We start from the raw sequence: 26,514 nt of genomic DNA, 5'->3' as shown, positions 1-26,514 counted from the left end.
ACCAGCCTGAGCAAGAGTGAGACCCCGTCTCTACTATAAATAGAAAGAAATTAATTGGCCAACTAGAAATATATAGAAAAAAATGAGCCAGGCATGGTGGCGCATGCCTGTAGTCCCAGCTACTCGGGAGGCTGAGGCAGAAGGATTGCTTGAGCCCAGGAGTTTGATGTTGCTGTGAGTTAGGCTGACGCCACGGCACTCTATCGCTGAGACTCTGTCTCAAAATAATAATAATAATAAAAGAAGGACTGTGGGCAGCTTGGTAGAAATGAGGCTGAGGAAGCAGGGAGGGGCCAGACCTTGTGGGTCATTTGAAGGATATGTCTTCATCCTAAAGACAAAAGGCAGCCACTGAAGAGCTCTCCCTGTGTCACTAGTTCAATGATAAGATCACTTACGCAAGGGACTCAACACAGTCCCAGATCCCCAGCAGAAGGCCAATGAATGCTGAATCCCCCCCAAAACATCCTGTGAAATTTACCTGGTGTATTTAATCAATTTACAATCACAATGAGTATCTTTTTTCTTTTCATATAAGTACCTTTGTAAAATGAATTAGTATTTAAAAAAAATTTTTTTTTTTTTGAGACAGAGTCTCACTTTTGTTGCCCAGGCTAGAGTGAGTGCCATGGCGTCAGCCTAGCTCACAGCAACCTCAAACTCCTGGGCTCAAGCGATCCTCCTGCCTCAGCCTCCCAAGTAGCTGGGACTACAGGCATGCATCACTATGCCCGGCTAATTTTTTGTATATATATTTTTAGTTGGTCAATTAATTTCTTTCTATTTTTAGTAGAGACGGGGTCTCTCTCAGGATGGTTTCGAACTCCCAACCTCGAGCAATCCGCCCGCCTCGACCTCCCAGAGTGCTAGGATTACAGGCGTGAGCCACCGCGCCCGGCCTAAAATTTTAATCTCATGCCCATTATCTCCCAGGTTAATATAATAGAGTAGAATGTAAAGGACACTGGAAATTAGGAGTTATTTATTCAATCATAAGATGATCTTATATAACGTTAAAAATTTTGTGATTAAGTAAATCTGTCTCTGTGCCTTGATTTTACACTTAGTTTTTAATACTACGTATGTTATAAAATATATTGATATCAAGATAAAACAGAAGCAATGAAAACAATCTAACACGGTAAATGATAAAACTTAAGGGATCCCAGTTCAGTACTACACATTTATTTTGCAAGCTAAAGTACGCCTTCGAGGAAGGCTGAGGAATCTGCTTAGAAACCATCTGCAGTTTTTGGCATCTCAACCATCTCGTCCACACACAGTGCCTGGGCCCTGTTTTTAGAGATTTCCACGGCTTTTCACATTTCCCGTATTTTTTTCAAATGTTTCTGCAGCAGCAATCCATTAAAAGACAGTAAATGGTAAAATGAAAAAATATTTGACTTAAGATATTTCAGCAATGCATCTTGAAAATTTAAATTTGCATAGGCAGATAGCAGCTAAGTTTACTAATACTATAAAAAGAAAAGTTCAGAATCTTTGGTAGCCGATTACCAGATAGGCATCACATCAGGAAACCATACTCTCCCCAGGTATTTGGAGACTTCCGTGTGGACTTCATCGAGGCTATAATCTTCATCAGGGATCAAAACTTCCTCCATTACGGAGAGCTGGGTCAGCCTTTTCCCACACAGTCTCACAATCTCAAGGAACGCGCCGCAGCTGACTTCACACTCGCTCAGGCCCAAGGCCGCTAAGTTCTTGCAGCGTTCAGCAATGCAGACAAGTTCATCGTCCAGCCGCTGCAGGCCACCGGCACAGACCACCAGCTCGATTAACCGTGGACAGTTCAGACCTATCCGCCCTAGCACGGCTTTGCTTACGGAACGACTAAAATAAAGATGAGTAACAGGGGTTTCTTCTCTGAAGAACGTTTCGAATTCCTCTTCATATAAGAAGAAGTACATGACAACGTTCACTCTAGGCGAGTGTTTAATGAGCGCATCCCAGCTGTGTTTGTGAATGGCATGGAATTCAATCTGTCCGGGGTTTTCACTCACGACATCAATCCGAAGGTGTTCGAGGTTAACGTGAGTCTCACTTGAAAGTGCCAGGAGCAGCTCGTCACTCAGAATATAGTAATTCAGCGCCAGCTCTCTGAGGCCTTGACAGTGATCAGCTACACAAAGTATTCCTGCGGAAAATTGAGGAAATGTTTTAAGAATAATCATACTGCTACCAATACAATATTCCGTAAATTTAAATTTGATGTTAGTTATTATTTGCTTAAATAACTATCTAGTTATTTCTGACAAGATGGTTGCCAAGACGTATATAATTATATATAATAAAAAGTATGTGTAAATACTCTCATGAGAAACCATTTATTATTTTTATTTTTTTTTATGAGAAACCATTTAAACTATATCTAGCTTACAGATTAAGAATTCTTTTGAAAAAAATTACTGTGATGATTTATGTTTCATAAGTACGCAATTTTAAAAAAGAAATTATGGCCAGGCACAGTGGCTCACGTCTGCAATTCTAGCACTCTGGGAGGCCGAGATGGGAGGATCTTCAAGGTCAGGAGTTCAAAATCAGCCTGAGCAAGAGTGAGACACCATCTCTACTAAAAATAGAAAGAAATTAATTGGCCAACTAAAAATATATATAGAAAAAATCAGCCAGGTATGGTGGCGCATGCCTGTAGTCCCAGCTACTCGGGAGGCTGAGGCAGGAGGATTGCTTGAACCCAGGAGTGTGAGGTTGCTGTGAGCTAGGCTGATGCCACAGCGCTCTAGCCCTGGTAACAGAGTAAGACTCTGTCTCAAAAAAAAAAAAAAAAAAAAAGAAATTACATTATTACTATTATTGTAACAAAAAATCATTCAAGCCTTAAAAAATAAAACCTACCATCAGATGAAACATGAGGACAGCTGCTCATTTTTAGGAGCTTTAGCGTGTCACTATTATTGGCCACAAGAATCTTCAATGAAGGGTCATCCACTGGCGTGTCTTCAATTTTGATTGAGGATAATGATTTTGAGTTGACAAAAACAACTGTAAGTGCTGACACAAAATGAGACTTGCATGGCAATAAGAAAAAAATTATGAAAACATTATTTAAAAATGTACAGCTTTAACCAAATAGTTCATTAAGTCAATTTGTATCAACACGTGCTAATAAAAGCATAGCAAGAGCAATTAACATACTACTGTTTTCACAGAACCAGGAGCCAATAGAAGGCATTTTTATAACAAAGAATAGTTTTACACTTTTATCATTGATAAATGAAACAATAATATAGGAAAAAGTTTCAAAGATTTCATAAAAACATGGCTTCTAATTATTTCAATGTTAAGGAATTGATTTTTAATATTAAAAGGATAAAACTACCGTATATGTGTCTCCTTGATCAGGGGTTGGCAAAATTACAAACCATTGGCTGAATCTGACCCACAGTCTGTTTCTGTATGCCTCCCAACCTAAGAGTGGTTGTACGTTTTTAAATGGTTGAAAAAAAATTTTTAAGGAATAATATTTTGTGACATGTGAAAATTACATGAAACTCAAATTTCAGTGTCCATAAATGAGGTTTGATTGGAAACAGTTGGGCCCCTTTATTTGTGTGCCGTCTACGTCTGCTTTCACACGGCAGCGCCAGAGTCGAGGAGCTGCAGTGGGGCCACATGGCGCTCAAAGCCTGAAGCAGTTACTATCTGCACCTTCTCACCTCTGCCCTAGAAGAAATACAATTTTTAATTTGTTTATTGGCTCTTGTATCTCCAGTAGCTAAAATAGTATCTGGCACACAGTAGATAGTGAATAAATATTTGTTGAATGAATAAATGAATAAAAATATGTCACAATCTTCAGTGGAACGCTTTTCCTGGCAAATTATCCAAAGTAGATGCTAATCTTTATGTGCCTCGAAGACTGACAAACTAAAGCTTATTTACAGTTTGACTTCAACATGAGTAGGATTTCACAAGTTTTCAGAGCCAGTTATTTTTCGGCAAAGATAGGAAGTATAGAAACCAAATCCACTCATAATCACTCTTCCTTTTTCAAAATCAATTTGGATTCCACCAAAGGTTCTATGAGAATGACCCAATTGATTAGAAATGTGAATGAACTTATAAGAAAATTCATTGATATAGACTAATTGTAAACTGGTTTTTTAAATGGTGGAGGGCTAGACCTCTAAACTAAATTTGATGGAGCCAAAACTATTAGAGACATATAAATACAAGGTTTATTTTCCCTTTAATCAATTCTCAATTGACTGTGTTAGTCCTGAAGGACAAATCTAAACATATTTCATTATAATAGCGATATATTTTTAGCACTTTTTACGCTTAGCGAGATACTGTACTTTTATCCTATTTTTCCTCAGTTTACAAATGAAAATACTGAGACTCAGAGAGATCCACAAACCTTGCCAAAAGACACGAAGCTCATTTTAAATGGTGGAGGCAGAGCTTGAAATGATGCTTGCTAATTCCTGGTCCCTAGCTCTGGTGACCGCATCCGCTGGCCTAGAAGCTGGCATGCAGCATCAGAGATAACTTGCAGAATCTAAGAATTGCAGGCCAATCTAATTCTATAGCTCACAGACAGGGAAATAACTCTTTAGAAGTAGTTAAGTTTTCATCTGATTACTTATGTTACTCTAATCCTCAAATGACCCATTTTTTTTTCAGTGTATCTCTTTAAAAGATAAACAGGCAGGCAGCAACACCGGCTAAAAGAGAGCCATGACCCAGTTTACGAGAGATGCTGCTGCTATTCCTTTCTCCTCTTCCATACGGAAGTTTCCATTATTAGCCAGTTTGGCCGACAACCGTAATTCAGTGCTTATCATACACATCAGGCACTATTCTGATTCTGGGTTTACCATGGTAAATAAAATGGGCAGAATCTATACCTTCCATGAGTTTATGTTTTGATGTAGAGTGGAGGAAGAGAATAAACATGTTAAATAAATAAACAAGGTGGTTTCAAGTGCCAATGAATGATATAAAGAAGATAAAATAATGCAACACAGTAGGGTAACTGCAGGAAGAAGCGTTGTTTTAGCAAAAGTGGTTGAGGAGATGGCATTCAAGTTGAGGCATTAATGCAGAGAAACGGTCATTAGTTTCTGTGGCAGAAACTGCCGGTTGCTTCCTAACATCCGTTCATTCTTCTTTGGTAATCCAGTCCCAATGTTTAGCCGGGGACAATGCCACCCAGCTAAAGGATCTCTCACCTTAGACAATGAAGAAAACACCTTGGAAAGATTGGAGCGGCTGGAAGGAGTCTAGGTTCCTAACAACTTCATACTAGCTATGGACTGTCTCACCTGTGGATTTCTTTAATGAAAAGGAATGAACTTCAATCACGTATTTTAAGCCACTGTTGTTTCGGAGTTTCTACTACATAAACCCAAATACCATTCTAACTAGTAAATAGTTTATTTAATTGAATGTCATATTGTTCTACCTCCAATGGAGAGGCTACAGAATTATAGGAAAAACATCCAGTATTGCCTGGACAGGCTCTATATTCAAAGTAACTATTAATACATAAACCAACACTTGAAACTAATAAGCAAAAAAAACCCTAAGTTTTATATTAGTGACACCTACTGTGGAAATGATTACTAAAATTACAACATGGATCTGAAGAATGAAAACACACATAAACTATTTTTTGCAAAAGTTAAGTGCTAGTTAACGGAAAACTGCTTTAAATAATACTTTGACTACAAGTAGGACATAATCTCTCTTTAGGAAAAGAATAGTTTTTGCTTAGTTTGGCAGTATTTAGGATTTTAGTATAGCTCACAATCAGGCATGGTATTCTTACCTTTGACATGTTCATGAAACTTGGCTTGGCTGTGGAAATCAAGCCCAAGGTCTGGATAGAACAATTTACCAGCTGAGAAAGTATATCACAGGCAGCTTCTGCTGACTCTGTGCTACTATCAACCTGTAAAGGTAATTTTTAATCTTAAATAACTTCCTGAAAATAATTTATCTAAAGTTACTAGCAATACAATTATTTAATTGTTTATTTAATTAATTAATTAACAGAATTCAATTGCAAACTTTTATTTATACCTTCAAGCTATAATATAAATGAGCATTTTTTTTCTTTAGACAAAATGTCTCAGACTCTAAAGTGAAAAACAGATGACAAAATAACTTTCCAAGCACTTCATCCTTTCAAGTCTTCTACAGTTACCTGAAGGGAAATGGAATCTGAAGGTATTCAATTACAGCTCAAGTTCTACACCCCAATCTACACAAATAACTACAGAAAAACAGGAAACCATTTTGGGATAACAATGCTGCAAAATTCATTGACTGACTCAAAATAAGGATCTCAATAACCAAATATGTTGTTAACAAAACAGAAGTCATTGCTCCTACTTAATGCTTATTTTTCTTACCTTAAAGCTGACATACTGGAGATGGGCAGCATGCTTTTTAATAATCTGCTGAATGAGATCAGGATGAGTGGACTTAAAATAGGAAGTAGCTGACTGGTTCAGCTCAAATTCAAACTTTCTCCAAAGGTCGGGGATGTGAAATACTTCATTCCATCTCCTGCACACAGAAGATGCACGGGCCCGATCTATCAAAGGAAGATACTGAAAAACCTGTAACAGCACATGGTGAGGCAAACTCTCCCAGTCTAGACCAGCGTGCATGTGAGTCTGGTTGAGAGAAGAGTAGAACCCCAGTTTTGGCTGTTTTGCTGTGGGCGAAGACTGAACAATTTTATTCACCACAGAGAAATTCTTCCTCTTCATTCTGTAAACATTAAAAAATGTTACGTGATCATTTTTTTCAGACTCTAATTGTATAAAATAACATTTGAACATGAAAAGCAGTTTAACTGATACAATGTTAGTAGTAATCTTCCACTTTCCTGCACTGATAGGTGCTGCTTTGTGCTAGGAATGCAGAGATAAATAAGTGTGAACCTGTTCTCAATGAGCTATGGTCTAATGGCGAAATATAGCGACAAATGCTAGGATGTCATTTGGGACAAGTCTTAGTGGAAGAAAAAGAAGACGGCATTTGATTGAGTTTGCACATGGAAGAGTCAGGTGGGAGGCTTCCAAGGTGAAACGTCCAAGGAACCAGTGTACGTCCCAGGCTGTTTGTTTCAGAGACAGAGTCTCACTCTGTTGCTCAGGCTAGAGTGCCAGGGCATCAGCCTCGCTCACAGCCCCACGTCAAACTCCTGGGCTCAAGTGATCCTTCTGCCTCAGCCTCCAGAGTAGCTGAGACTATAGGCATGCACCACCATGCCCAGCTAATTTTTTTAAATATATATATATTTTTAGTTGTCCAGCTAATTTCTTTCTATTTTTTAGTAGAGATGGCATCTTGCTCTTGCTCAGGCTGGTCTTGAACTTCTGACCTTGAGCAATCTTCCTAGAGTGCTAGGATTATAGGTGTGAGCCACCGTGCCTGGCCATTATCCTAGGTTTTTTCATGGTTAATTAATGTATATAGTATTATTTCCTACACAAGAGAAAGCATCACTTTTTAATTGTGCTGAGAACTCTTGGGAGACAGTAAAACACAATTAAAAACATAGGTATGGATAAATCTCATCCCTGTCACTTACTACCTGTATAATCTTGTCGGAGCAAATTGAGTTTCCTCATCTGTAAAGCAGAGATGAAAGCAGTACCTATCTCACAAGGTCGTCATGAGGACTAAAGTACTTTAAGTGCCAACGCATAGTAAGTACTTAATAGATGCTGTATTGCTGTATTAAATTGTCCAATGCAGTTTTTTTTTTTTTTTTAACTATTCTCATTACTTAAGTCAAAGCACAATTCTAACAAAAACTCAAATGATTTGCAACCATTTTAGGATGACAGCCTGGACACAGGAGCTCTAGAGAGTCTGGACATGGCAGGGACAAAGTCCTTGGGCAAGTAACACACCTGATCCTCTCCAGTTAAAGTAAAACAGCAAAGTAAGACGCGTTCTTCCCCTCCGAAAACAAGTAATGAATCTCCAGTATTAGCTAGCTTAGGACACAACTAAGTTCCAACAAATTTGAAGTTCAGATATATCCAAGTATACATGGTCATTATATATATATATATATATATATATATATATATATATATATATATATATATATATATATATATGTATGTATGTATGTATATGTAAGAATCCAAAGTATTTTAAGTATACAATTATTTGAAAGGCAAAATAATGGGAACCGGGGTTCTGAACCTTAACTTTGGTTAACTATTTAACCCTCCTTTCACATTTTACTATCAGCAATACACACAGGGAAGATTCAGTGTCGTAAGTGAAACATACCTTCAAATCTAATGAAATACTTATTTAACATGTAAATGTCTCTGTTTTGTAATTCACTCTGTCTGATGTGAAACATTTCTTAACCACAACATAGAGTTGGATCCCAGAAGCAGGAATGACCTATAAAGTAACTGAACAAAATTAAAAGTCATCTTTAGGGTTTGGAAAACTGGAATGGAAAGGAAAAACAGTTGCAAAGTTGTAACTCACGCATCAGGCAAAAGAGCTACTGAAGATTATTTTAGTTTGACTAAAACATGTTTAACTTAGAACTTGTCAATCAATAAAATGTAGAATACATGAAACTACTGATCACCAATAATTCAAAGATAGGCTATTGTAAAAGGGCTGATCTACTCTTTAATGCTAATTCACTATAATGGTAAGGAATAGATGCTGGATTCTTAACTCAAATGGGAAGCACATTCATGGACATTTTGCTTCTAATCGTTTCATTTGGTAACCTACAAAATGGATCGTTAAAATTACACTGAGTTACTACAAAACAAATTAGCCCTAATAGAATCCTTCACTTTAAAAGCAGGGAAGCCAAACATAAAACAAAGATTTCACCCAAATCCTGAGTCAGAGAACTGCCTTACATTTCTAAACAAAGGAATTGTGCTGTATACTAAATTCCATTGTATATAACATAGATTGATTTAAATTATTTAGTAAACTTATTGAATAGCCAATTCACTGATAGCAGAATCACCATAAAGGATATTATATCAATACTAATAATTTACTAAAAATAACATTTTAAGTTTCTTTTTCCTAGTGTACATTAATTTTTACAGCATAAAACTCATTTGCAAATCAGAAGCTTCATATAAAATAATTTTATGGCTATGTGCATCATCATATATATCTTAGAATGTAAGACAAATTGATCTTCATTAGTTGAAACATGTTGATATAAACAGTCTAGCCTAAATATATGTGACCGTTTAAAAACTGATCATTTCTTTTTCAAGCCTTGTCTTACCTAAGGAAGGCTTCCAAGTTATAGGTCACTCTGAGCCAATGAAATGAAGAGACTGCTGCCGCGGGCTACTCACCAACACCCATTTGATTTCACCTCCTATCTTGGCAAAATACCACAAAAACACATTCATCAGAATATATAAATAAATACCCAATGCTTTTTAAAAAAATTTTTACAGCATACATGGGGGTACAAATGTTAAGGTTAACATCCAATGCTTTTTATGCTTAGGATATTTATATAACACTATATACACTGAAGGATTTTGTTAGGAAATTATTGATTTCAAAACTATTTTTTGTCCATAAAAAAATTAGCCTGGTTAGTGGAAATATTTCAACACTTGCCAGAAATAACACATGAAGCTCTACCAAGGCTGTGGATCAAATAGTCAAAGGACTCTGACAGTTCATTTTAATTAACGAGTATAGAGAGATACTACAAAAAATTTAAGGTGGTTCATGACTACATTTATTTGTTTTTAGGCTGTGTAAACCTTTGAGTTTCAGTTTTTAGCAGCACATAACATCATTATAGTTATATTAATAATAGGCAGACCTATAACTTTTATTGTTTTATCATTTCTATGTGAATATGATTTAACTAGTCTGCTGTGAATAGAACATATGCTTCTGAAGTTTAAAATTTTTTCATTTATATTGTTAGAATTGGCATTGATTCATTCATACTCTCTCTGAGGTTTGACAAATTTCAGGCAAAGTTAGGAGCAAAATCTACAGACACAGAAGAAAATAATAACAGGTCTATACCAGAACAAAACTCATGAGCTTGGCATCATGAATACATGTTGTAAAACAAAAATAAATAAGGAAATACCTTCTACTACTTTGGTGGGCCAAACTCAACTGTAAAGAGGAGGTAAATGAAGCAACCTATTAATATGCTAAAAATTTCTCTGAAATCTCTACTGTCTAGCACCTGCCAGTTCTCAATTTATCTTTGAATCCCACCCCTAAAGTAAAACAGGGGAGGACATACCGGGGAAAGGTATCTGGGCTCAATAGCCATCATTTGGTCTCTCCACTGCCACCTGTTGTTCCACTGATACCAAACCACTGCTTTCCAGATAATGCCAAATTGGCTCTGCCCTCTCTACACTCCAGGAATAGGATAAAAGGATCTCTGGGGCACACTCTCAGAGCAACACCAAACAAGAGAAAGACAAACCACGTGGCTTGCATTCCCTGAATCAGATGACACACAATTCTATCTACCGCAGACACTTTTCTACTGAGTAATACATATGGCTAATTTCTGTGTCTATAGGCCATTCTTTATGCGAGAGGACAATGACATAATCTGGTCAGGGTATTAAGTAGGGACTTGCTACCTAAGGCTGATAAGAAGGTGGTACACAAGTAACCTGTCTCAATCATCTCATGGAAGTCTTCAGGATCAGAGGAATTACTTCCCTGGCTGCTGAAGGAACTTGATTGCTGTCTCAGAGTCATTATATGGAATTTTGAGGACCAGTGGAGGACAGAACCAGAATACAGGACACCATCAAGTGATAAGCCACACTTCCAAAAAGGGAGAAATGAGCAAGGTGGCCACTGATCTTCAGCACAATTTGAGTATGAAACAGGTTTATTTGCATTTAGCAAATAATTGATGATAACTCAAAGGTCACTTGGTGGCTTCACTAACCACCTTAATCCAAATTCCTTTTGTGATACGTTTCCTAGTTTGGTAGATCATGTGAATGGGATTCTCTGAAAGTATCTAAGAAATTGCCTACAGGATTCTTGAGGGCAAGATTATCAAAGACATTGGATGAAAGACTGATTGAACATCCAAAGCCAACTCAGTAACAGAAATGGAAGCAACTATCTTCCCCATCATCACCATGTTCTTCCACACTGGTTAAATGAATACACAGAATTTACTTTAAAAAGTTTCAAGTTTTCAATTGTCACGGCGATAGAAATAATATGTAAATACACAGATAACAGAATAAAGATGCAAGACTCTGAAAAGGCCAAACTTGTTACAAGCAGCCAGATGAATGAACAGAAATAATGATCAAATGTTCTTTTTCTGAATCTGCTTTCTAAAGCTGCACACTGAGAAATCAGGTTGCTGCTCCAGGCGGTGGCCCTGCCAGGGGTCTGGAATCCTAGTCCTTGGTGCAGTGGCAGAGGAAGCAGGCACAGCCTGACAGGTGGGCTGGAGATCTGCTCCAAAACACGGCTTCAAAACACACAAAAGAATCGGTTGTGCTTTCCACTAAATAAAATCCAAGCAGAGGACAAAACATAATTTGTCGGGGAGACTGTCCAAAAGGTTTATGTGCTTTGCAGCCCACGTGACTCGAAGTTCTAAATTTAAAACCTAGAGTTCTTTACAAATATCAAAATCAAATAAAAAATGATTTGGCTTCTTAATAAATGGGAGGTTATAGTACAGCCAAAGTGCAGGACACACACACACAAAAATAAACTAAAAATATCCAGATTTCAACGAGACAAAAGATATGTATGTCAAACAAATCTTTTCTAAAGCAGTGGTTGCCACCTTTTTGGTGGCCTCACATTGTATCACTGGTTTAGCAATTTTCTAAACTCTCTCAAGTCCCTCTGTGGTATTAAGATGTATTTACATAAAAAGAAAACTTTTACTTTTAGGATAGCTCTGCTCATGTTTAAGTAAGCCCTATGAACTGAAGTTTTGAAAACACCTGTGGAATTGAAAATACCTTTCAAGAGCAAGGTGCGCGCCATAATCGGGCAACCTGTTAAAGTCCCTGAGTGGGGGCACCCGGGCCAGTAGTTTCCCGCCCCACGTTGTCCCCAAACTATCCTCAGTGCTCATCTTCAACAACAAATGCAGGCTTGGGAGAGGAGGCCAAGATGCATCCAAGCCTGCCTCCCTGTCCTCACCCTCCACAGGCGACCCGATGACGGAATCCAGCTAACCCAGGTCGGGGGCTCCGCGCTGCAGAAAACCCAACACGGTAAGAACCGACGCCCCGGGGCTGCCCGCGACGCAGACCGCCGCGCTCCAGGCCAAGCAGAGCCCGGGGCGCCCGGGGTGCGGTGGCTCCAGGGGGTGCGGGTCCCGGTCCCCGAGGAAGCGCTGCCCCGCCGCGCGCCGCCCAGCCCCCCCCCCCCCCGCAGACGCTACCTGCAAAGGTAAAGCGGCGGCTGGAGTCCTGCAGTCCCGCGACCGTGCGAGAAGCGCCTGGAGACGCGCTCGAGGTCAGCTGTGCGCGCCTGCGGGAGGACGGGCGCCACCCGGCACCGCTGACCGAGGCTACTCGCCGGCGACCCTCGGCCCGGCCCGCCCCTCGCGCCTTCCCCTCTCCCGTCTCCCCTCTCCGCCCCCAGCCTCCGCGCATGCGCCGGGTTCCTACCTCGGGACCGCACTGGCTCGCCTCGCGCGCCTGGAGCCCCCAAAGCCCCTCCAGGGGTTGGCGGGTGGGGTTTCCGGGAGCCCGGTCAGGTGGCAGGTGGAAGGGTTCCTGCCTGCTGGTCTGCAATTGAAGCCTGAGCCTGCCTGCCCCTGACACAGGTGGGTGTCCTCTCCAAGCAGGGGTGAACTGACAGCTCCAGTTTCCGGAATCTAACCGCCCTGGGACGCGCGCCCCTTGAGCAACGTCCTCACAGGGTTGACCCCGGGGGGTCAATGCGGGGTTAGGGACGGTGACCCCTGCGCAGTGGAAAATCCCAGCGTCCTTCCACTAATGCTGACCAGAAGCCTCACCAATAAAGAGCGGGGGATTCGTGCACGTTTTGTATGTGACATGTGTTAGGTTTGTTCCAGGTGGGAACTCGAAAATATGTATAGGGCGGTAAATGCGGTTAATAATACAGTTTGTAAAACAGTAGCCGCAGGAGCCTGCAGAGTCCCCAGACACTGTAAACCTGACAGACAGCTGCAGCCAGCATTCCTGCCCCCCTGATAAGGACGAAGCTATAACCCCCTCCCTTACCTCTACAGGATGAGACTGACCCAGGGGTCCCAGAAATTGGTGGTTTAAAAAAATTTTATATTGCAGCGGCTGTTCTGGCCCAGGTACTCACTCCCCTCGACCTCCACCATCTGCACCCGCATGCTCAAAATAAACAGCATTTTGCTACACACGAGGTTTCGTGTATGTCTCTCTCGGCTCTGGACCTAACAATATGTAACACACGCTGCATTCTTACAATAAAGGAAGCTAGAGGAAAGAAAGTGTTAGGAACAAAGTGATAAGGAAGAGACACTGTATTTACCATTCATTAAGTGAAAGTGGAGCATCTTAAAGGTCTGTGGTCCTCTTCACAGTTGAGCAGACTGAGCAAGAGGAGGGGTTGGTCTTGCTGTTTCAGGGCTGTCAAAGGCACACACAAAAAAGCCCTCTATACGTGGACTCTCCCAGTTCTAAACAGAGATAAGAATTACTTTTTTCTTAGTTGTGTTATTTTAAAAATCTGAGATCAAACTATACATAACATTCTAGAACCTCCCCTTTTGCCTACAATGTCACGGACATAGTTCCATGTAGATACACACAGATTGCTTTATACATTTTTTACAAATAGATTTTTTGAGGTATTGTTAACAAACTGCAGGCCAGGGCGGTGGCTCACGCCTGTAATCCCAGCTCTCTGGGAGGCTGAGGCGGGAGGATCGCTCATGGTCAGGAGTTCAAAACCAGCCTGAGCAAGAGTGAGACTCCATCTCTACTAAAAATAGAAAGAAATTAATTGGCCAACTAAAAATACATAGAAAAAATTAGCCGGGCATGGTGGTGCATGCCTGTAGTCCCAGCTACTTGGGAGGCTGAGACAGAAGGATCACTTGAGCCCAGGAGTTTGAGGTTGCTGTGAGCTAGGCTGACGCCATGGCACTCTAGCCAGGGCAACAGAGTGAGACTCTGTCTTAGGGAAAAAAAACTACTGTACATAGTCACATACTTAAGGCATGTAATTTGATAAGTTTTGACATTCTTGAAACCATCACTGCAATCAAGATAATGAACACATACATAGCTCCCCAAAGTTTTCCCATGGCCCTCTGTAGGCCCTCCTTAAGCTCCTCTCCCTTCTGCTTCTGACCCTGTGGATTAATTTGCATTTCCTATTCTATAAATTGAGTCATACAGTTTGTGCCCTTTTTTTTTGGTCTGGCTTTTTGCACTAAGCATGATTGTTTTCATCTATGTTGTATGTATCATGCTCATTTCTTCTTATTACTAAGTAGTATTCCACTGTCTGGGTATACCACAGATTGTTTATGCATTCACCTGATGATGGAAATTTGGGTTTTTGTTGTTTTGGGGTATTACGAGTAAAGCTGCTATGAATATTACTGTTCACACCTTTGTATGGACATAGGCTTTCAACACTTTTGGGTAAGTGAGAAAGAATGGAATAGCTGTATTGTATGATAGATGTGTGTTTAACTTTTTTTTAAAAAAAGATTGTCAACATGTTTTCCAAAGAGGTTGGGCTATTTTACATTTCCCCCAGCAGTATGTTGGCGTTCTAGTCCTCCACATCCTCACTCACAATTGGTATGATCCGTTTTTTTAATCTAATAGGTGTCTAGGGTATATCACATTGTCATTTTAATTTGCATTCCCCTAATGAATAATATTGAAGATTTTTTCATGTGCTTATTTGCCATGTGTACCATCTTCCTTGGTGAAGTGTCTATTCAAATATTTTGCCCAATTTTAATTGGGTTGTTGTTTTTCATTACTACCTTTAGAGAATTCTACATACATTCTGTATACAAATCGTCCACATCTTTGTGACTGTGAATTGTGCTGCCATAAACATTATACAATGTCTTTTATTCCTTTGGGTAGATGCCTAGTAGTAGGATTGCTGGATCAAATGGTATTTCTATTTTTAGCTCTTTGAAGTATCTCCAAATTACTGTGCACAGGGGTTGTACTAGTTTGCAGTCCCACTAGCAGTATAAGAATGTTCCTATTTCTCCACATCCATGCCAGCATTTGTTGTTTTGGGACTTTTTGATAAAGGCCATTCTCACTGGAGTTAGGTGGTATCTCCTTGTGGTTTTGATTTGCATTTCTCTAATGATTAGAGATGTTGAGTACTTTTTTATATGTTTGCTGGCTTTTTAAAAAGTATGTATTCTGTCTTCTCCCATTAAGAATATTTGTGAAGCATGGCAAGAGGTCAAAATACCAACATTAAGAGGAGTTTGGAAGAAGTTGATTCCAACCCCTATGGATGACTTTGAGGGGTTCAAGGCTTCAGTGCAGGAAGTCACTGCAGTTGTGATAGAAATAGCAAGAGAACAGGAATTAGAAGTGGAGCCTAAAAATGTGACTGAATTGCTGCAATCTCATGATAAACTTTGAATGATAAGTTGTTTCTTATGAAGAGCAAAGAGAGTGGTTTCTTGAGATGGAATCCACTCCTGGTGAAGATACCGTGAACACTGCTAAAATAACAACAAAGGATTTAGAATATTACATAAACTTAGTTGATAAAGCAGTGTCAGGGTTTAGGAGGATTGACTCCAATTAAAAGACATTCTACTGTGGGTAAAATGCTATCAAAGAGCATGACATACAGCAGAGAATCAGTCATGAAAGGAAAGGTCAATCAATGTGGCAAACTTCACTGTTGTCTTATTTTACGAAATTGCCACAGTCCCCAACCTTCAGCACCAACACTCTGATGGGTCAGCAGCCATCAACATCAAGGCAAGACCTATCAGCAAAAAGATCATGATTGGCTAAAGGTTCAGATAATTGTTAGCGGGTTTTAGCAATAAAGTCTTTTTATTTTATTTTTTAGAAACAGGGTCTCACTCTGTAGCCCAGGGTGGAGTGCGGTGGTACAATCACAGCTAGTTGTAACTTGCACTCTTGGGCTCAAGCGATCCTCCTGCCTCAGCCTTTTGAGTAGCTGGGACTATAGGTGTGTGCCAACACACTTGGCTAATTTTAATATTTTTTATTTTTTGTAGAGACAGGGGTCTCACTATGTTGCCCAGGCTGCTCTCGAACTTCTGCTCTCAAGCAATCCTCCTGCCTTGGCCTCCCAACGTGCTGGGATTACAGGCTTGAGCCACTGTGCCTAGCTTTGAGTCTTTTTAAAGTAAGGTATGTACATTGCTGTTTTAGACATAATGCTATTGCACACTTCATGGACTACAATATAGCGTAAACATAATTTTTATATGTACTGGGAAACCAGAAAATGTGTGTGACAATAGGGTATTGCTTTTATTGCAGTGGTCTGGCGCCAAACCCACAATATCTCTGAGGTATGCCTATATTTGACTTAATAAATACATTGTCTACTTCCCAGAGAAAAGTTCAAGTATACTTTCCACAGTTTTCCCCTTGGCCATTACTAAACACATTGCTGTCATAAAAAGATACTCTAAGATTTCCCTTTGTTCTAATTTGTCCCATTTAAGCCTGCAGTGAACTTATTTGTGCTCTGAAGATTTATTGCATTTTCCTTTTAAGAATCTGGTTTTTACTATTTTAAAATATATATAGCCTGTAATTTAAATAGGCCAAGATCTTTTGCCTATGCAAAAATCTCTCGGGATTTTCGAGATACAGCTTTCGCTTTATGTTCCTTTAGATTAAGTTTTTCCTAAAGAAAATTAGTAAAGGAGCTATTTACTTTTACTCAAAGATGGGGGCTATTCATTTTAAAATCACAAATCCAAGCTAGTATGTCTCTAAATGTGGAAGAACTTGCTTCCGTCTGCACTGCATTCACAGCATGGAGCCCCGTAAATGGGGAATTATGAAATAAACATCTCTAAATGGGTCAGGCTGAGTCATCGCTGACAACCCTGATTCAAGGCCACTGCCCTGTTTTGACGAGTGAATAAAATCACAGGCATGACGTGGAGCCCGAGATTTCATTAACACCAACCTCCTCTGATGTGTGGTAGCGATGTCTCGCATGGCCTCATGGATCTGAACTCAACACTTTTTAAAACGAAGAGGAAAGATGATTTTTAATCTGTTGGCTTCTCACTGTTGCTTTTCTAGTAAAGCTTTTACATGGCACACAGTCTTTAAAATGAAATGTAACGTTGAATCATGTTTTCCAACTTCATAGATTATTTGGTTTTAAAAGCTGCAACTCAAGGAAAGTAATTCTGCAAATACATTTTGTCTAAAAAGAAGCAAATGATTTTATCTCCATATTTAACTAAAATTTTCATAGGAACACTTTGTTAGTCTACAGATAATTTTCTGCATTTTATTTATGAAAGACAAAACCCTGCAGTATTAATTCAATGGTCATCATAAATCGGGGATCATTGAGAGAAACAGGATCAGTCATTCAAAATCCCTTAGTAAAAGTAGGTTAGTGGGTCATGTTTTACAGTTGTCCTGGTGATCAACCATTTTAAAGGGCATTTCAGAAAGTAATCAGTACCAAAAATTAAAATGTCTTAGTTTTTTGAACAAAAGAAAAATATTAACACTGAAATATTTTCTTTACAAACAACAGGGAACTGTTTCAAGGTACTAAATTCTAATTTCATGGTTTATGGCAAGTTCTTCTATGTTAATTCACAATCTTTGAAAACTGCCATATCTGAAGATTGAAAATTAAGTTCAGAGTAGTTTAATCTGATTTACTGGGTTTAGAAAGAAAAAGTTCTAAAGTGGTTTTTTTAAAAAAGATTTTTATGAATAGAAGGAATATATTATATTACTAGTCAATTACAGTGAAATCATGAGGTAGAATAATTGTCAGACGAAATAGAAAAAATACTCTACTATTTGATGGAAGTAATGTTTAAAATGCCAAGCACGATAGTAGACTGCCAGCAAACATACCAATCAAGTATCAACAGAAATAGGGCAACACTTTGTAAACAAGTTATTAAGGAGACTTTAAGAAAAAAGACTCACAGACATTAATGAGGTCTACTAATCAAGGCCAACCCAGGACAAAGACCAGTGCAGAAGAGCAAACCATGAGCCACACATCTGTCTGCACCATTAAACTAGGTGCCTGCTGGTCATATCGTTTCTGAACCACATACACCTACCACTAAGTCTTCTAGATGGTGGTGTTAATGAAAGTTAATACAAAAATAGATTAAAATAGAGGACAGAACGTCTGACTTTTCAATTCCCCCATATGGACTCCCTGTGTCGAGTAAAATGATAACAGCACTTACAGGAAGAATCGCATCTTCAAATCTTTCACAAGTATTCTTATTTGAACGTTAGAAAAATGGGATGGGATGGGATATGTACAAATAAAAATTTGTAAAGAACATGCACAGATACAAATTTAAGTGAAACCACTTGCCTGATTTGGATATCTGGCACTTGGAGTGATATGGGCACTCAGCTGGGATTTGGGGGAATAGTCCAGTCTTTTGAGAAAGCACAATGCTCCGTGTTTAGGGCAATGATTTTCCCCAGAAGGAGGGACCAGATCTCATGTGCAAGAGTTGGAAATATTTTCTTCCCACGATGATGATTCTCAGCATACATGTTCAGTTTGGCTTGAATCATAGTCAGAAAGTATATTTGAGATCCCTAAATCCTTGTTGACCATTTTTGGCCTTATATTTAATAAAGAAGGTTGCTCTTCAGAAAAAACTTTGTTATTCATCTCCCTTTATCAACACTTGTCACACGTTCTTCCCTGTCAGGAACTGTTCAAATCTTTAAAAGGAAATCATGATTCTATCCCTAACTGAATGAAATGTGTTTCATTAAGAGCAAATTGCTATTGAGTCATATCCTAAAAGTGTGTTGTTACTTTTAGTAAGATAATTATACAGGTGTTTCAGAAGGGAACCCAAACTCTTATTATACTGATGCATTTTCCTTTCGAGCAGAGCTTTCACTTTCGGTGCAGGGAAATTCACTAACATTAAACTTGTAGAATGATAGATATATACGTTGTCTTTGATAAGCCACGGTGATAATGTGCAAATATTTCATTGACCCCTGACTTTAATAGTTCAGTTGCATTTCTTTGAATTGCCTTGCCAGAAAATTGTGCAAGAAAGTCAATTAATACATCACACCATTGCTTATACAACATCAATAGCATCTCTAGCATTTTTCCTAATTGTTCTCAATTTCTTTAAGTGATTGAGTTGGAGCATACTGAATCACAAAATGTAATACATTTGAGCAAAAGATCCTTTTCAAAAACTCAGAATCTTTTACATTCTGAAAGTCATACAAAACCTGTTTTCCCATAACCTAAATTTAATGCAGAACTCTTTTCAGTATTATTCCATAAAAACATGTTGAGAATTATAATTATTATATTCCTGAATTATGCAGAAAAAACCTCCAAATGGTTTTTAAATCAAATGCTTTGCATTTTAAACTTTAGTGTGCAGCCTCTTTTAAAGGAGAAAAAATAATGGGAGGTATACCCAGGGAGAGTTCCGTGACTGAATGACATAATAGAATCCTCTTTAGCATGGGTTTGCCTGGCTCTCAGGCCAAATCATAGCCGTTCTTCTCAACAGAGTATGATTAATATGAAATGGCTTTGGGGCACGCTATTTAATTTTGTGCTCCAGCCAGTCTTCTCCTCAACTGATGGTTTCCCCTCTGCAACCTCCAAATTCTAGAGCACCTCAAAGGATTTGTCTGAGGAGTACTTCTTTCTTTCTTCCTCTCTCTCTCTCTCTCTCTCTCTCTCTCTCTCTCTCTCTCTCTCTCTCTCTCTCTCTCTCTGCAGCTATTCTCTGGGGGCACCACCATCCCATCTTGTGGCCTTAAGTTCCATCTCTATGTGACTGACTCCTGATCCCCCATATCCCTGACCTCTCTCTTGACCTGCAGAGGTTTACGTCCAACTCCCTACTCCACTTCTCTTAGCTTTCTGAGAGTCTTCTCATCCTCGTGTGCACAGAGAATTCCAGATTGTCCCTAAAACTTGTTTCTCTCGCTGTCTTCCCATCTCAGTAGGTAGCAATTCTATGCTTTCAGTTGCTTGGGTCCCAAACTTTGGCATCATCTTTGACTCCTCTATCCTCTGTCACATTCTGTCTCCCAGCTGTCAGCAGAGCCTCTCAGCACTGCCTTCGAAACACGGCCAGACTCTGGAGACTTCTTCCCGCCCTCACCCCACTGTCCTCCTCCCCTCCCACCCGGAGTGTGCAGCAGCCTCCCGACTGGCCTCTGCCTCCACTCCTGCCCCATTCAGTGTCTTCTTAATTTAGCCACAGGAGTCATGATAAATTGTCAGCTCACGTCACGCCCCTGCTCGACACCCTCCGACAGCTTCCTCTCGCTCAGAGTAAAAGCCAAGTCCCCAGAAGGGTGCTAAGCCTCCCCTAACCTCACCTCTAGCCCTGCACCTTTCACTCCATCCTCTGCTACCTCCTGCCTCCCTCCCTCCTTCTGTGCCGTCACGGGTCTGCCTCTTGCTGTCCTGCAAACCCTCCACGCAGCCCTGCCTTGGGGCCTTTGGACTCACTTATCCCTTGACCTGGACTGCTCCTTCTGCAGGCGTCTGTAAGGCTCACGCCCTCTCCTCCTTTGGTGCCTTATCCAAATGACACTGGCTTTATTTTCTCTTCAGCATTAGCTGCTATATCTCAGCGGTCCCCAGCCTTTTTGGCACCAGGGACTGTTTTCATGGAAGACAATATTTCTACTGATCGGGTGGGGTTGGGGATGCTTTGGGGATGATTCAAGTGCATTACACTTACGGTGTACTTTATTTCTATTGTTATGACATTGTAATATATACTGAAATAATTATACAACTCACCATGGGTTGGAGACCCCTGTGCTATTCAGTCACATGTTTTGCATATCTGTCCCCCCACTAGAAGGTAAGCTCCAGGCAGGCAGGGATTTTTGTCTGTTTTGTTCACTGCTGAAGAAAGAGAGAGAGAGATAAACAGACAGACAGACAGATGGATGGCAGTTAAAGTCTGTGCATAGACAGGTCGGTACAACCTGTCACTGCCATGTCCCCACCAGTGCCTGCTAGGAAAAACCAGCACAAGTACTAATTTAGAATTACAGATAGAACTCTCCCACCTTAGGCTACAAGACAGCATATAATCACCATACATTTTATATTGCTCAGAAATTAAGTATTAAATAACACCTTTCATTCGAACATCTTAAAATGTGTTACCAAAAAAGAGCACTGTAATTACCTGTAGTTATACATCACTATTATACATCAGGCAGCAATAGAAGGCTTAATGGATTCAAGACCTCACTGGCTTTTGACACACTTGTATTGGAACCCAAAAGGTAAAGATAAGCCCAAGTAGCGTCTGACATTTGCAGAATGTCATGTAAGCCTTGGAAAGTCTATTGTTGCCTGGCGTATTAGCAAAGGGAAAGGGGGAATGACTTGCAGACTATCTGCAGAGTCCCACGGTGACCTTGGGCCAGTCAGTCACCTCCGTTAATTTCACTGGCTTCTTCCTGTCTCCGTGGGCACATCACGGTTGAGCAGATCACTTGGGGCAAGAGCTGAGAGGAAGTGGGGCTCGCTCTTGGCGGTTAACCAAAAGTATCTTCCTGAGGCTGCAGTGTGAAGACGCAGCGCACTGTGTTGGCCACACTTACCATGCCAAGACAAGTGCTCTTCATGAGACTGAGCCCTCGCAAACTTGCCAGATTCAGAACAGAGTGTGGCTCTGGTGCCCTGGTCCCCCAACGACATGCCCCTTGCCACCTTAAACCCCCTCTTCAGATGCCCAGAACCGTTCCCCTTCTTCCACTCCAAACTAGCACACAGGAAAGCCTCTGATCACAGCGTAAACAAGCTGCCGCTTCCCAGATGGTTATATGTCTTTTTGGAGAGGTGAAAACCAGAAGCAAAACTAGTGGACAGTCCACAGTGAGATTTCAGGGATCACCACGCCAGGCCTAGTGTCTGTGTTTTGGGGGGCAGAGCTTTGACTACCAATGCCTTGGAGATGGCATCAAGTAGGAGAGACACAGCCCCAGCATCCTGAGAATCCCCACACACAGCAGGTAGCTTCTCTGCTTATTAAAATAAACTCTGGACCACAGTCTAGAGTGTGAAAGGAATTTCAACAGGCCTTGATCATGATCACAGAGTCCTGGAGAACCTTAGAAGTTATTTACTCTAACTTTCTCATTTTATAGGAGAGGGTATCAAAGTTCCAGAAAGTTCCAGAAAATTGATCTATCTGCAGTAACTGTGAGTAGCTCAGTACAGATTCCACGACTTAACTTTTGTGTGTGGTTGAAAATGACAGATTACACCTGCAAAAAGTGAATACAGCATGATCGTTCTGCACGTCCTCCCAGCATGAAGCAGTGATATTTGACTGAGCTTGTTGGCCAGGACGCTTTAAAAATGCCCATGTTCTAGGAATACAAATCATATAGAATCATAAGGAGGTTTTGAGTTGGGCCCAGGCAGAGCTAACCTGTCACCTGACTCTAAACTGGAGTAGCCCCATGACCACAGGCAGGCACCACAGTGACAAATTAGTCTTCTCTGCTTGACAGAAGTAAAAGGCGTGGGGGTGCGGAGAGGAGCCCAGGTGGGAGAAGTCGGTGTAAGTTTTAGCCCGGACTTTGTCATAATCCGGCCGTGTCCCTTTGGCTTTGGGAGATAGAACCTTCCTAGTGAGGAATGAAACTTACTATCACCCCCTAGGACAGGGCAGATAGATGAGCAAAGCACAAGGCAATGATTCAGCCTTAAAGACGAAATTGCCTCTCTGATTCTGCGTCTCTTAATCCATCAGAGGCTTGGAGAAACCGATCGTCTGGAAAGGCCTGGGGCACACATGTGCTATCCCAACTCTTTCCAGTTTCTTCTGTGGCCAGAAAATGGACAACAGAGCAGGAACCAAGAAGATCCCCTCCCCAGCCAACTTCAGCAGAGGACACATGACTCGCACTTGGCTGGTGACGGTGTCCCGTTCCAGCAACAGGGATAGGTCCAGAGGACAGGCATGTGAACAGAGCAGAGCCAACCTGAGTTTTGCATTCAGACTGATACACAGGTCTTGGGAATTAAATTCTTTTCTCTAGAGTTGCTAAGCTGGGATGACGCAAGTTTGAAGTTGCCAGTGGCTACTTCCCTGGGCCCATAGTGCAAGCCCATGTACAGGAGGGGAGAAACGGCCAACACAGAGACAAGCAAAGCAGAAAGAGAAAAGTGGTGTTCTAGTGATGTCCTTTGAGTTCCTGGATCCAGCCACACCTGAAGATGTCTGATTTGAAAAAGTCTCTTCCTTACCTCAACTAGTTTTAGCTGGGTTTCTGTCACTCTTGATTAAAAGAATCCTGCATAGTACATCCTTTCATTCTTCAAATACAGAAAGTAAGGCTCATGTGGAGACAGTGGCTGACTCACGGTTGCATAGAATGTTGGCAACAAAATCTGGACCTGAAGTCGGGTCTACTGATTTCTATTCCAATGTGTTTTCTGCTACACGGTGCTTTATGTACTCTATCTTGTGAATCATTCCACATTTTCTGAATGATAGTACAGGTCTTTTTCCAGACCATACTGCATGATGGCAAAATCCACTTACATAAGCAAAAGATAGAGGACCATTTGTTAGGGATTCTAAGATATGAGAAGAGAGCTCAGGCTAGTTGATTTGTATCTGGATAAGTTCAAGTCAAAGATTCAATCATGTCATCATCAAAGTCAGAAACCATGAGTTTGATTCTTCCTCTCCCCTCTAATGGACTGTCTACTATGTTCTAGGCACAAAAACAGGGTTTTTCATATTAATAAATGTGTTCATAAACAGTTGTCTCGCACTGGGCTTCATGCATCGTTGAAATTCAATAGATACTTGAAGAAAGGAAGCAAGAAGAAAGAAAAAAGGAGAAAAGACGAAAAGAAGGAAGAAAAGTAGATTGGGTTTCAAGTAAAAATTATTTTCCCTACCGTTCAACGGAGCTTACATTTAATAACTAGTATCTTACAGTGATCTCAAAATACGTCTCTGAAATCTAGTCCAACTACAGTTTTTCCTAATTGAACAGAAGAAACTGTGAGAAGAGAAACCTCAAGCCGAAGCCTCAGACCACAAGACCGTCTCAGCAGGGCTGAAGATTAGGAGCAGCTGAGGTGACAGGAGATGGTGACACTCTTAGTGCATGCTCTTGCCTCTGTAGTTCTGTGAACTGGTTAGACAGGGCTCAGTCACCGTCAGTCGCACTCACTGACGAGAGCTGTATATTGGAGTGAACTGTGTGAAAGGCGGTAGTTCCTGGATTTAGTAACACAAAAATGAATAACATTTTAGTAAACTCAAGCACTTGATGATGAATAGATTTTAAGATTATTCTAACTATTGTTTAGGATGTGTTATATCATTCTTTGCGATCAGATTTTCAGACCACAAACAGGATGCAGAAATGATGACAAAAAAGTTTCGAGAGTCAGAAAAAGATGGTCATCAAAAGAATTTGTTTTGCATGGCTTTGTCAAACTCTTCGACCACTTCACAACTTGCTGTTTTCTAGTTTAGCGTTTAGTAATGAAAGGCAACACCCCCCCATGGTTCCTTGGTATCATAATCACACAAAGGGAGGGCATCGTCACCATGCTGTGTTAAAATTTAGACATTATGAAAGTGGAAAGGGTGGGGGATGTTTCACTATCACCTTCCTTGAATTAGCCAAATTGAATATGCTAGTGAATTAGGATATGAAAATCAGGTTTTCTCAGGTAAGAAACCTTTAGCTTAACATGTGGTAATCTAGAAGATCTAGTTTCAGTTATAAAGGGGTTTTATTGATGTTTTCATCAATAGTTTTATATTCCAAGCATAGTATGTTACAGTAACTATTTTAAAACTTCTGAAATATTCAGAAAACTCAAGTATGAAATTTGTTAGGTTGCACTCATAGCACTGACACCAAATTGCTTTGCCATTTGCTGATGAAAAACATATGACAGCATGAGTTCCTGGTTCACCATCCGGCAAATTGCTTATTTGTCTCTTGTGTCTATTCTTCTTCCCCTGGGTGTCTAGGTCCACGTCGCTGACTCTCTGAGAGGTTCTAAAGATTTGGCTTTGCTGGTGAGCAACCTACCAGTGCCTTTTTTGAGATGCCTATAATAGCACCACGTGCAGCTTTTGCCATCGATTCTTCAATGCAAGTGTTCATCCAGACATGAACAGTGCCAGGCTTTGACATTTTTATTCTCGAGGGAGAGAAAGAGAAACAACGAAATAAACAAATGAATAAATTTAAGAAATTATTTTAGAGGCTGATATACAACAAAGGGAACAAAGCAGGTGACATGATCGAGGGAGTGGGAGGAGGGTAATAGGAACAGGGTCATTTAGAAAAATCCTTGGCATTTGGGCCCAAACCCGGATGGCCACAAGGAGCTGGCCTGTGTAGTCCAGTTCGACGGAGCAGTGGGAGCAGAAGGCGTGGCCGGCGCAGTGGGAAGGGAGGGAGAGCCGCTGTGTGGGAGGGTGTCGAGGCTGGAGAAGGAGGCAGGTCCCAGCACGTATGGCCACCGGGCAGCTGAACTTGGTTCTAAGAGGACCAGGAAGACATTGAGCATTTTAACGAGATGGTGGCATCTGACTTGTCCATCTGCTGGTGGGTGCTGGACCACAGGGCACAAGCACGTGAGCAGGGGGCCGCCGGCTGTGCTCTGTGGCTTGCACAGCAGGTGGGAGGAGTGGGAGCGCAGCCCTGGCCCGCGCACAAGCCTGTGTCCAGCACGGCCCCGTTCACCTGCAGAGAGGGGCACCTTTCCTCGCTGCACACGAAGCGCTATACCGGGAGTGAGAATGGAGAGCAGGAGACGGCAATAATCGTGGCAGAGATGGCAGTGTGGAGGGAGACGGTGGGTGGATTCAGGATGGGTCTGGAAGGCAGAGTTGGCAGGACTCTTGAAGGAACGTAAGCATTCTTTCCAGCCTTACTGCTACACTTCCACGGGTTTGGAGAAAGAGGCTCTGATTACTGATAAGGGAAAGAAAGAAAATGTGCTCACATTTAAACATGTTGTACCTGTCACGTGAGTTTGTAGCTCGGTGAGGCTGTGGATGCTGGAGATAAGATTCGAGCCGTCAGTGCGTGGATGAGGGAAGCCACGGACTGAACAAGAACACCTGAATTGTGACAGAAAAGAGCAGGACACTCAGGACTGAGCCCTGGGACGATCCAGCATGCAGAGGCTGAAAACAGTGAAGGAGCCCCAAAGAAGCCAAGAAGGAGTAGTACGTGAACTAGGAAGAGAGGTCCTAGCGAAGGTGTCACCAAGGCTGAGAGATGTCACCAAGGC

The 26,514-nt window shown here is 40.9% G+C and overlaps 1 protein-coding gene across 3 annotated transcripts; it reads right to left on the bottom strand.

The window, feature by feature from the left end:
• Nucleotides 1-1,169: 1,169 nt before the first annotated feature.
• FBXL21 (Putative F-box/LRR-repeat protein 21) lies at nt 1,170-12,349 on the bottom strand. Of its 3 annotated transcripts, XM_075996065.1 has the most exons (6): nt 9,293-12,349; nt 8,305-8,435; nt 6,399-6,762; nt 5,813-5,935; nt 2,875-3,046; nt 1,170-2,155 (listed from the first exon to the last, which is right to left on the bottom strand). In XM_075996065.1, exons 3-6 carry the CDS (start codon nt 6,759-6,761, stop codon nt 1,512-1,514), a joined length of 1,302 nt encoding a protein of 433 aa, XP_075852180.1. In that variant the 5' UTR covers nt 6,762; nt 8,305-8,435; nt 9,293-12,349; the 3' UTR covers nt 1,170-1,511. The 3 variants fall into 3 exon arrangements, with proteins under 3 accessions (XP_075852180.1, XP_012617708.1, XP_012617706.1); XM_012762254.3 differs by having other exon boundaries at nt 8,305-12,349; XM_012762252.2 differs by lacking the exons at nt 8,305-8,435; nt 9,293-12,349 and having other exon boundaries at nt 6,399-8,060.
• Nucleotides 12,350-26,514: the final 14,165 nt, after the last annotated feature.

The sequence above is a fragment of the Microcebus murinus genome, chromosome 21 (assembly GCF_040939455.1).
Source record: "Microcebus murinus isolate Inina chromosome 21, M.murinus_Inina_mat1.0, whole genome shotgun sequence".
NCBI lineage: Eukaryota > Metazoa > Chordata > Mammalia > Primates > Cheirogaleidae > Microcebus > Microcebus murinus.
Note: the sequence above shows the minus strand (reverse complement) of the source record. Positions and strands in the feature narration are given on the sequence as shown.